At 35.7% G+C, this 12,693-nt stretch overlaps 1 protein-coding gene across 1 annotated transcript; it reads right to left on the bottom strand.

Annotated features, from left to right (window-relative positions):
* Positions 1–97: 97 nt before the first annotated feature.
* On the bottom strand, positions 98–12,484 carry LOC11423979 (transcription initiation factor TFIID subunit 12b). Its single transcript, XM_003627215.4, has 14 exons — positions 11,957–12,484; positions 11,346–11,543; positions 10,805–11,035; positions 10,400–10,597; positions 8,228–9,199; positions 6,024–6,530; positions 5,337–5,561; positions 3,335–3,901; positions 3,171–3,245; positions 1,953–2,031; positions 1,264–1,328; positions 1,132–1,167; positions 793–1,025; positions 98–462 (listed from the first exon to the last, which is right to left on the bottom strand). The coding sequence occupies exons 1-13, from the start codon at positions 12,329–12,331 to the stop codon at positions 843–845; spliced, it is 3,711 nt and encodes a 1,236-aa protein (XP_003627263.3). The 5' UTR covers positions 12,332–12,484; the 3' UTR covers positions 98–462; positions 793–842.
* Positions 12,485–12,693: the final 209 nt, after the last annotated feature.

The raw sequence follows: 12,693 nt of genomic DNA, 5'->3' as shown, positions 1-12,693 counted from the left end.
TCATAACATTCGAAAATAAAATACAAATTTGCAAATAATACTAGTCATTTTACAGATACGGCCACTAACAACAAAAAAGATACAAAGTGTGGTAAGATATTGCCAGAATAATTACTGCTTTCTGTATAAATAAAATAATTACATACAGCGTGTTGGTCGCATTACAAAATTTAAAAGCTTTACAAGAGTTTTTTCATGCCAACCAGAACTATAAAGTATACAAGAAAGTTTGAATAACTCTACCAATGAATTTATAGGCACCAATGGCCATTACAAATCCATTATTTGGTTTAAATAGTTGAAATAAATGACTATTGAAGGAGCGGGGGGGATATCTAGAGGAGAGTAGTCGCTTAGCGGGATACTTTAACAACTAACTTTCATGTCTAATACAAAATAATTACAATTTTTCTTGGATGCTATAATCAGTAACAGCAAGAATTTCTTGATTTACTTCCAGACCTGAGACCAAAAAAGCGGAAACAAATACACTGGGTAAGTTTATGTGTCGTCTCAATATACAGTTACTAGCTAGTGTTGAAGGACTGAACAGTTTTCATGAGCTTATAAATTCAAAATCTGCCATCGTTGTACAACAAAATAGGATAAACATATGATAGTTTTCTGCATTTAAATTGCAATAACCACTTCCCATGATTTTTGCAATGGAATTGCGAAAGAGGAATATTGATTGCAATAAATTTACATTCTTTGGACTAAAATGACTTGTTGGAAACAGGAAGCAAACATAAATAGATAACAACTTTAAAACAGAACGAACGAAGAACGAACCTTACTAGCACACAGGCAGTTAAACCTAAGACCAGAAACAGAGAGGTTAACTAAAACCTTGTCATCTGCTGTAGCATTTGAGAACTAGTTGAATGAGAAACCAGCTGGTCTGAACTCAGGGGTCTCATTAGATGATGGGAACCTGCAGGGTTGGGATGGCCCTGTCTACTGATATCTTTAGAATTGTTAACAATTGATTCCGGGACTGAAGAGGATTCCATCAACATGCGAACCTGATTGTTGAATGGTTAGCAAGCAAGGAAAGAACGCATTAATTATATTATTGTCTGATGGAAGAAGTATACAGATAAACCAAAGAGATGAATCCTTCAAACTTACCGCATCTAGCCGTCTCTTGTGAAGCTCATTGGAGAGCTGCAAGTTTGAAGCATAGCAAGAATCAAATTAGTATCATATTTTACATTTACATGGTTTTTTGTGCTCGGGAGAGAGAAACTCTTTGGTGCTTACAGGTCTACTCTGGTACTTCTTCTCTTCACTTGAATATCCAGGAATTGTCAAATCCCAATTTTTCTCTGAATAAATGACACAGGAAACAAGTAAATCAGCAAAGCTGCGATGTCAACTCTTTTACCAAATATAATTAAAAATGTCAGTACTATCAATCCAAGTATTTAACTTTAATCTTACCCAAGATATCAAGGAAAGCAATGGTCTTTTTTATATTTAACAAGTTTCAAAGAAGAGTCGATTAGGGCTTATTTCGATACTCCATATTAGACATGATATAAAAATAGCCCAGAGCTCCAATAGGTCTGGGCCAACAATAGACTTTATTGCCCCGTTAAATGAGAAAGCTAAAAATCAAACAATAAATATAGGATACAAAAAGAGAACTAGAAAGAAATGAATTCACATGTTGTGTTAGTATGTAAATCTTCCGCACCCCTCTTAGCATGAGTCAACAATATTCAGAATAAGAGTGCAGTATTAACCACAGACAAAAACCACAAGGGCATTATTGTACATCATCTAAAACCAATAATATTCAGAAAACGTTTTTCTTTTCTAGCTCTATTTGTGATTACACAATTAATTTTTTTTTCCTAAGTAACAGTAAAGCAATGCAGGAGTTACATTCTTCTTTTGCAGGGATGGTTGAAACTCAGGAAGAAAAAAAAAACACACAAACAACATACCTAGGTGTAGCAATAAATCCTTGGACTCCAAAGTTGATGATTTTCTATGTTTTGCCAAAATACAACCGTGTGTAGTTACCTGCATATAAGAACAAGTAAGTTCGTAACCAAAAAATGTTACACGCTGAGATAAAAACAAAATCATCTGTGGATTTCAACATCAAAACACAGAAATAGAATACAGACATTTACAACAACCGCTACCATGCCTTATCCCACTAGGAGAAGTAAGACATTTACCATGACAAAAATATTTATTGAACAAGAAAACTGTCCATCCCTGTCATTCATTAACAAATTTGAGCTCATAACATAAAGACTAAGAAAGAAAACTCAAAAGTCAACACTTACCCAATTTTTAGTAATGGCTCATTTACTATGCAGAGAACAGGGGAAATAATATCCTTAACCACCATGATGACAAGCACAATAGGTGTTTAAGTAGTTACATATCTCAAATTAGCCGTGCAGATATTAGTGGTAATGAGAAGCGATCAATTTTGAACTTTAAAATACTTTGGAAAATAGTCAACATCGGATTATCATATCAAAGAATCACTGAAATTAAAAGTGTGTGCTGTTAAGGGAGGGGTCAAAATGGATTTAACAGATAATAAAAATTTAATAATATCTGGAATCCATAGTTCAATCGTGAATTCAAAAAATTCATACACACTGATTTCTCAAATTGAAACTAAATGCATGCTTAACAATCAAACCTTATCCCACTAGGCAAAATCGACTACTCATTAGTCAATTATAATTATTAGAAAGTGTGTTATACTTGTGACAAAATCAATCCTTTCACCAACTTTGCTAATAATGAATTTCTTGATGCTGTAGGTTGTGGTGGTGGTGGTGGGGGTGGGGGTCTGTCACCATTAGCAGTGCAGACATTCACCAATGATCCCAATCAGTGTTGTTGTCTAAATATAAGTCATGGCGGGTTTTTGCCAATCTGTGAAGGAATGGCAGCACTATATGGCTGGTTTTTTGGCTTTTAGCCATGATCCTTCATCCGCCATCGATAACACTGATCCCAATAGGGATCATCCAGGATACCAAAAGAAAAAAAACATCACAAAAATTTGTATTAATGATAAAGATGAATCACTCCCTCCGATATATTTAAACAACATGACTGTGGCATATCATCTCTTTTTAGGCAAGCACATATTGCAATATGAGAAAAAAAGGTAAGCATAATAGATTCCTTACAGAATCAATGAAGTCATCGGCAAACTCTAAAAGAAGATCTATAACTTCAGGGTCCAGCTTACCCTGTGGATCCACCTGTAGTAAAGAAGATTAAATTCAAAATTAGCCATTAAACAGATACTTACGAAAAGAAAGAAAAAAGACTAACCAAGTTTAAAGAAAACCTGTGCAACTAAATCCTGTATTTTTCTCTTTCCAAGTACTTGGTTTGTAGCTGCTTCAGTTCCTTGACTTGAACTTCCGCCAGGTGTGGTCGCACCAGATGCAGTAGCATCTGGCTGCGATCCTGTTAAACTTATTGACTTTTGACCTGTAGGTCCTGCCACCCTAGGAGAGTGCAGATGTTGCTGTTGATGAACAGATGCTTGTAGTTGAGATTGTTGTTGTGGCTGTAGAAGTTGTTGTTGCTGCTGCTGCTGAGGGGATGGCTGCTGCTGATGAAGCTGAGGTTGCCCCATGGATTTCTGCTGCTGCATAAACTGGGACAATTGCTGTTGGTTCAGGGTCATAGAGTTTTGTTGCAGTTGACCAGATGAAGCCAGCTGCTGTTGCTGCCTCTGATGTTGTTGAAGACGCAGCGGGGAGGCAGGGCCAGACATTGCTGGCATTTGCTTAAGCCACTGACTCTGTGTTAAAGAGTTATGCATCATGCCAGGCTGCCCATTCTGAGACAACCCAGACAACTGAGAATTCATAAAAGCAAGGGATGATGACCTTGGTATACCTTGAACCTGTAGTCAGCAACGCTGTCAATGTTTTAATATGACTCAATTCATTTTGAAAAATAGTATACATATTTACATGCATAATGAAACTTCAGTAACTTAATACATTATACCACATAGCAAACTCCGCTTACAAGTATATGAATATGAACTTTGAAATTTTTGGGTAAACTATACCCTCCTCCCTTGAGAGCTCCCATTTTAAGTAAACGAACCTTTTAGCGATAGTGAACAACTATAAATTAGCCCCCTGAAATCACACCTTTTTCTACAACTTCCAATATCAACCAACAACAAATTTTGAACACTTCATCATTGAGGTTGGAATTCAGATCCACTTTGGAACTTTGCCCAAAATCATTATAATGTTCCATAATTGATAGTAGGTTTCAAAGATATACGTTGATGATGTTAGGAATCTCAAATACAGAAAACAATTATCAATAATATTTTTGGTTGAATTAAAAAGGATTACGTGTTACACATATTCATCTAGGTGGTGAAAGAAATGTAACTATTAAAATAAGGGAGGGCAGTGTAATTTAGACTTCTGTTAGGAGAGGGAATGTAATTTATTCTAATTGCTTTCATTCTAACCTCAAAAATATTATGATGAAATTCCCGTTTCCCTACTGATATTCAAATGCTAAAAACTTAGTTTAGCTTTTGAACTAGATATGATAACACACAAACACATTTAACTACTTTCGAATGACTGTATTTTGCTCCCTTGCCTTCATAAACCATTGATATATTATAACTACTTTTTAAAATTCTTAAATGAAATTTCTATTAAACTAATTCAAGCTGTCAGTCTAAACTAAAGGATTGGATTCAAAAGGAAAAAAAGGTGTTAATCATCTTGCATGACATATTGAAAGTTGAAAAGGATATAATATAACATTTTCCCCTGAAGTTAAATTGATTGCAGTTAAATCCTACAAAAGGATATAATTTAACATTTTCCCCTGAAGTTACTAAAAATGTCTGACCTCTGCCTATCCCTAAAACTATAAGACAAAATGAAGACGCATGACAAAAATAGGATAAGTGGTCTACTCAAATCATCATTCCCAAGAAAGAAATGGCGCCTTATTAAAACTCTGACTTCATGTACATTTAAAATTTAAACCATGTGAGAATACGATAGCTTTATTTTACGAATATACAAGTTGATGATCGGCAAGCATAATTATTTATTTGTTCCTTAAATAAGATCATAACATATAAAGCTTGGGTTATAGCATCTATAAACAATTTAAAATAATAGCTTCTCATATGTGTTCGTACAGATGGAAATTTCAAATCTTTTATAAACTTCTTTATTCAACGTTCCGATAAACATGTATAAACTTATAATGACTTTTTTCATAGCAGGAGAAGCATAAACTTATATATTTTGAGAAACAACATAAGCCGGAAACAAATCCAAATTGGGTACCTGTTGACTGTTAAGTGCCTGCTGTGAGAGCTGCTGCCTCATTTGGGCTGGAGTCAATCGAATCTGCTGCTGCTGAGTGTAAAGACCTCCATTGGTCCTCATTTGAGAGGCTAGATTGGGCGACCCCATCATCCCAATAGCTTGTTGCATTCCTTGCAGTGATTGTCCAGCAGAATTCGCCGAAGAAAATTGTGAGGATTGCACCATCCCACCTTTTTGCCTCGGCTACACCAAACACAAATTCAAATCTCATAATCACGTTAACACTTAACACCAATGACCAAATATAAATTCTATCCCAAAATCACATTCACAACAATGACCAAACACAAATTTAATCTCATAATCTATGAAGCACTGACGCAGCCACATACCGGACACGACACTGGCACCGGTAAAAAATTGAGAAAATGAATTAATTCAAAGCAATCACATGTGATGGTGTCATGTCAGACAACATACACGCCTTTGATCAGAGGTGTCGGTGCTACAAAACTCATAATCAAATTCACACAAATGACGACCAAGCACATTCAATTTCGTAATCGCATTCACAACAATAACCAAACACAAAATCTTGAATGCAATGTTACAAATTATGACACCAAACACAAACAAAAAATCCAAAATTTCATCTCATAAACTAAAAATTGCAATGCAAATAAGAAAAAGAACCAATTTTTATACCGAGGTTAATAGGTTAAACTGTGCAGCTCCAGCACCAGACAACATAGGAAAATGACCACTCTGTCCAATCAACGCCGATCGCGACAAATTGGAAGCACTGCCACCCATGGCAGCAACGCCGCCGCTTAATTGCTGTTGCTGAGCAGAGACAGCAGCTGATCCTCCAAAATTCATCTGCCCACCATAAAGTGCAGCTTGCTGCCTGGCAACAACTTGCTGCTGCTGCTGAGGTTGAATTTGATTAAGGCGGGACATAGAAGGAGAACGTTGTAGCGTTTGTTGAAGTTGAAAATTGGAGTTAGGGTTAATGGTATTGATGGTGTGTAACTGTTGTTGATCTTGAGAGAGAGATGGTGATGAATTTGACATGTGAATTGAAGGAGATTGTTGTTGTTGAGAGATTGGTGAAGGAGATGGGATTGAAGGGTTTGAAGAAGAGGGGTTCTGAATTTGAGAATCCGGTGAACCAATTACGTTTTCCGCCATTGGATTGGAGGAAGAAGAAGGTTAAACACGATTTGGGAATTACAAAACCCTAATTTACGATTGAGAGAATTAAGTGAGAGAGAGAATAAAAATGCTTAATGGTAAAGGAAAATAATTATCGGAGAAAAGAACTTGATAATCCATTTGGGTTGGGTTAAAGGAAATTTAACTCTCCATCATCGTGAATATAACTCAATTAGCAGAGACATACATTGTTAAATGCAGTGGTCGGGATTTGAACCGGCACATCCTAATTATTCATCTTGAAAAAAAGGTGAATTTTAGTCATGGACCACTTGAACAAAACAAAAAAAAAAAAAAACTAGGGATATAGTAGTAAGATGGTTGTCGATCTTATTTTGGATGGGTCGGGTTGACCCAAAACATGAATAAAAAAAGTGTATTTACTGTGATGATGATGTTATTTGACGTGTTGTTTTGAGTTTATTTCTTTCGTAGATTTTATGAGTCGGGTTAAGATTTCGTGGTGATATGGAATGAACCCTTACTCTTCAATCATCATCATCCAATCTACTTCAAAAGTGTGCTATAATGGAACGAGGGATGAAGTAGAACCCAAAAATATGCAACTTCAAATCAATGATAATTATTTTTTTAAAGCTAAAAATAGCAAGTAGGTGATAGTATTAGTTTTTTTTTTTTTTTTTTTTTTTTAAGAATGGTGATAGTATTAGTTGATAACTCATAAGACCATCCACAAAAAAGCATCTTAAATTAGGTGTTTACATTTATTTCATATTTCCACATCACTCATTTTACGGTAATACTTAATAAGCACCACTTTTCTCCAACCCAACACCTCAAAATAAATTATTAAATTGGTCTCACAGATAATTTTATATCATTATATTTTAACAACATTTATTTATTTTATTAAGATTTATTAAATGGGACCCATGAAAAATGAAGATAGAGAGGGTGCTTCCATAGCCACCCTTCTCCATAGCCACCCATATATTATTCTCCACAATGAGAGTGCCTATTTAATACGGTGCTAAATATGTGAAGCACCCACCATTGTGTATGGTCTAAGTCATATCTCTCTAATTACTCATAACTTATAATTGAAGGTTGATCAATCATAGTTGATAAAGTTAGTTGAATGTTTGGCAACATTAACGGTTCAATTAATTTGATAAATACAAAATCAATGAACCTATGCCTCTGTCCATTTTTTAATCAATCTCATATGAGAATTGATTAAAATTTGGCTAAAATATGGTTTTGGTCCCTGCAAATATGTCTCGTTTTGGTTTTAGTCCCTGTAATATTTTTTGCCTCGTTTTGGTTTTGGTCAATTAAAGTAAATAATTAAAACTTAGGTTCCTTTCAAAAAAAAATTAAAACTAAGGATTCTAATTATTTAATAAAATATGGAGGGTGTTAGAAATACTCTAACTCTTTGATCAGTGTCTATGAAGTGAAACCTGTACAGTACCGTTACATTAAAACCAAGTAGGAGAACATTAATTTTTTTTAAATAAAAATTATCTTGTTTCAGGTTGAATTCAAATCGAAGGTGTTCCAGTTACAATGAGCATGAAACCATGGCAGTATTATTGATTTACTAAAACATAAGCATGTTTAAAACAGAATTACACATATAGGAGACAAAATACAAGGACCATAATAGAAATTAAAGTTCAACTCTGAAATGATGAATCCTAAAACAAGGACCAACATCAACATTGATTTTACTTGATTAAAACAACAAAAAGAGTTACGAAAATGAACAAAGCCATAACAATGGAAATGACCTTGAAAAACCTCAGCAGGATCTTGATAATAGCCTTGACTTCCTTTCTTGTTTCTTTCAATTCATTCACAACAGACATGATTTCAGTTTGTCCAAACATGGCATTTGTTCTGGTTCCTTGACTTAAACTTCCGCCAGGTGTGGTCATGCCAAATGCAGTAGCCTCAGGCTGAGATCCTGTTAAACTTAGTGACTTATGACCTGCAGGTCCTGGAATCCTCAGAGCCTGCATCTGCTGCTGCAGAAGTTGAGTTCGTTGTTGTTGCTGTTGCTGCTGCTGCTGTTGTAGAACTAGTTGTTGCTGCTGCAGTAGAAGTTGTTGTTGTTGTAGCTGCTGCTGAAGCAGAGGTTGCCCCATGGATTTCTGCTGCTGCATCAACTGGGGCAATTGGTTCAGGGTCGAAGAGTTTTGTTGCAGTTGAGCAGATGAAGCTAGCTGTTGTTGCAACCTCTGATATTGTTGTTGTAACTGTAGCTGCTGCTGTAGAAGTTGTTGCTGCTGCTGCTGAAGCAGAGGTTGCCCCATGGATTTCGGCTGCTGCATCAACAAGGGCAATTGCTGTTGGTTGAGGGTCAAAGAGTTTTGTTGCAGTTGAGCAGATGAAGCCAGCTGTTGTTGCAGCCTCTGATATTGTTGTTGTAGCTGTAGCTGCTGCTGTAGAAGTTGTTGATGTTGTAGCTGCTGCTGAAGCTGCGGTTGCCCCATGGGTTTCGGCTGCTGCATCAACTGAGGCAATTGCTGTTGGTTCAGGGTCAAAGAGCTTTGTTGAAGTTGAGCAGATGAAGCCAGCTGTTGCTGACTCTGAGGTTGTTGAAGGGGCAACAAGGAGGCAGAGCCAGACACTGCTGGTATTTGCTTAAGCAACTGATTCTGTATCATGGCAGGCTGTCCACTCTGAGGCAACCCAACCAACTGGGAATTCATAAAAGCAAGGGATGATTCAATTCATTTCAAAATATAGAATACATATTTACAAGCATATGGAAACTTCGGCAAATCATCACATTATACAACATAACAAACTCCATTTATATGAATATGAATTTCTTTGTCAATTTTTGCATAAACTATATACCCTCCTACCTCACAGCTGCTTAAATAAATTCAACTTCCACCCTCTTATTTTTAAAAGATTAATTTATATTAAATCCATTTTGAAGTAAAAGAACCTTTTAGTGGATAGTGAATGACTTTTAAATAAAGGCTCCTGAAACTTCTCCTTTTTCTACAACTTGCAATTCCAATATCAATGACCAACAAAATTTGAACACTTCATTATTGAGTTTAGGACTTAGATTCACTATGGAACTTTGCCCAAAGTCATTATAGCAATCGATATGTGAAAGAAGTTGCAGCACGAGAGAGAGGTGAGGATACATTCAAATTATTCAATGCATGAAAGTTAGCATGGGCGAGAAGCACCAAGAAGTATATGCAGATATGACAAGAAAGTGATAAAGCCTCAGGTTGTACATTCATTTTTATAATTGACAGATAATGGCATATAGCATAAACCAAAAAGTTTCACGGTGTTTGTGGTGACCGTTTTATAAAGACTGTTATGAAGACTATGAAAGTGTATTGGTTGCAGTTAAATCCCACAAAAGGATATAATTTAACATTTTACCTTGAAATCACTAAAAATGTCCTCAACCCATCCCCAAATTTATAAGACAAAATGAAGATGCGTGACAAAAACAGGATAAGCATTCTACTCATCAAATCATTGCTATTTCTTAGAAAGAAATGGAACATTAATAAAACTTTGACTTCATGTACATTTAAAATTTAAAATCAAAACCAAGTGATAATATGACAAGTTTATTTCATGAAGATACAAGTTGAATAGTGGCTAGCATAATTTCTTTTTCGTTCCTTAAATAAGATCATAACATTTAAAGCTTGGGTTATAGCATCTATAAACACCTTAAAATAATGGCTTCTCATATATGTTCGTACAGGTAAAAATTTCAAATCTTTTATAACTTCCTCAGTCAATGTTTCAACAAACACCTATGAACTTATAACGACTTTTTTCATAACTTAAGAAGCATAGACATATTTTAATTGGGAAACAGCACAAGCTGCACACTAATCCAAATTGGGTCATACCTGTTGATTGTTAAACGGAGCCTGCTGTGAGAGTTGCAGCTGCTGAGCATAAAGAGCTCCATTAGTCGTCATCAGTTGAGAGGCTAGATTGGACGACCCCATGGTCCCAATGGCTTGTTGTGTTCCTTGCAGTGACTGTCCAGCAGAATTCCCCGAAGAAAATTGCGAGGATTGCACCAAACCAACTTGCAGCCCCGGCTACACCAAACACAAATCCAATCTCATTCACATTCACAACAATAACCAAAAACAAATTCAATATCATAATCATATTTACAACAATAACAAAACACAACCTTGAAGCAAATTTTACAAATTACAACACCAAACACAAAAATTCCAAAATCCTATCTCATAGATTAACTATTGTTAATGCAAACAAAAAAGAAAATCAAATTTTTATACCGAGGTTAATTGGTTAGACTGTGTTGCACTGGCACCAGACAACTTGGGGAAGGGACCACTCGGTCCAGCTAACGCCGACTGTGACAAGCTAGAGGTGTTGCCTCCAATGCCAAGACCAACGCCTCCGGCTAATTGTTGTTGCTGAGCAGTAACAACAGCTGACCCTCCAAAATTGAAAGCACCGCTGCCAATGCAAACACCGACGCCTCCGGCTAATTGCTGTTGCTGAGCCTTGTAATCACATTTACAAAAATGACCAAACACAAATTCAATAACATAATCACTTTACAACAATAACCTAACACAAATTCAATATCATAATCAGATTTACAACAATAACCAAACACAAATTCAATATCATAATCACATTCGACATTTGTACAGGTGGAAATTTAAATTCTTTTATAACTTTCTCATTCAACTTTTCCATGAAAACCTATAAACTTATAACGATTTATTCATAACATAAGAAGCATAAACATATTTTAAGTAGGAAACGGCATAAGCTGCACACTAATCCAAATTGCGATATAGCTCATACCTGTTGATTGTTAAGTGAAGCCTGTTGCGCGAGCTGCTGCTTCTGACCATAAAGAGATCTATTAGTAGTCATCAGTTGAGAAGCTAGATTGGACGACCCCAACGTCCCAATGGCTTGTTGCATTCCTTGCAGTGACTGTCCAGCAGAATTCGCAGAAGAAAGTTGTGAGGTTTGCACCAAACCAACTTTCTGTCCCGGCTACAGCAAACACAAATCCGATCTCATAATCACATTTACAACAACAATCAAACACAAATTGAATATCATATCATAATCAGAATTACAACAACCAACCACAAATTCAATATCATGATCACATTCACAAAATAAACCAAACACAAATTCAATATCATAATCACATTCACAACAATAACCAAACAAAGATATCATGATCACATTTACAACAACAACCACACACAAAATCTTGAGGCAAATTTTACAAATTACAACACCAAACACAAAATCTTGAAGCAAATTTTACAAATTAAACACCAAACACAAAATCTTGAAGCAAATTTTACAAATTACAACACGAAACACAAAAAATCCAAAACTATATCTCATAAATAAACAAGGTTTAATGCAAACAAAAAAAAATCAATTTTTTATACCGAGGTTAACAGGTTAAACTGAGTTGCTCCAGCACCAGACAAGTTAGAGGCGTTGCCTCCGACGCCAACACCGACACTTCCAGATAATTGCTGTTGCTGATCAGGAACAGCAGCTGATCCACCGAAATTCATCAGCCCACCGTAAAGTCCGGCTTGCTGCACCGCAACTTGCTGCTGCAGAGGTTGAATTTGAAAACTGGGAACATTAGGGTTAGGGCTAGGGTTAAGATTGATGATGGCAGGTAACTGTTGGGGAATTGGTGAAGGAGATGGGATTGTAGGGTTTGAAGAAATGGGGTTTTGAGTTTGTGTGTCAATTGTGGATTGTTGTGAACTGATCATGTTTTGCGCCATTGTTGATGGTGGTGTAGCCATGGATGAAGCTTGATTGAATTGGAAGAAGAAGAAGAATCAGAATCGTTGTTACTAAGAGTCAATTCTTCACTTCACTTTATCAATTGGATGATGAAATTTCATTGTTTATGACTATGTTGTTCTATTTATAACAAAAAGAGTCAAGAAGACAAGTGTCCACATGCAATGTAACGGTTCATTCTTCATGCAGGGTGACAAATAAGGATTTTTCTTTTAATAACAATTTTTTATTATCCTTAAAAAAACAATTTCTTTATTTTTATTAAACAAAAGAAATTATTTTTTTTTGAAAAAATTAACAATTTTTCTTTTATTTTTATAAGATGGGTTGACCCTAGTCAAAGGAGCTAGGCTCCTACAAA

This window comes from Medicago truncatula, chromosome 8 (genome assembly GCF_003473485.1).
Source record: "Medicago truncatula cultivar Jemalong A17 chromosome 8, MtrunA17r5.0-ANR, whole genome shotgun sequence".
NCBI lineage: Eukaryota > Viridiplantae > Streptophyta > Magnoliopsida > Fabales > Fabaceae > Medicago > Medicago truncatula.
Note: the sequence above shows the minus strand (reverse complement) of the source record. Positions and strands in the feature narration are given on the sequence as shown.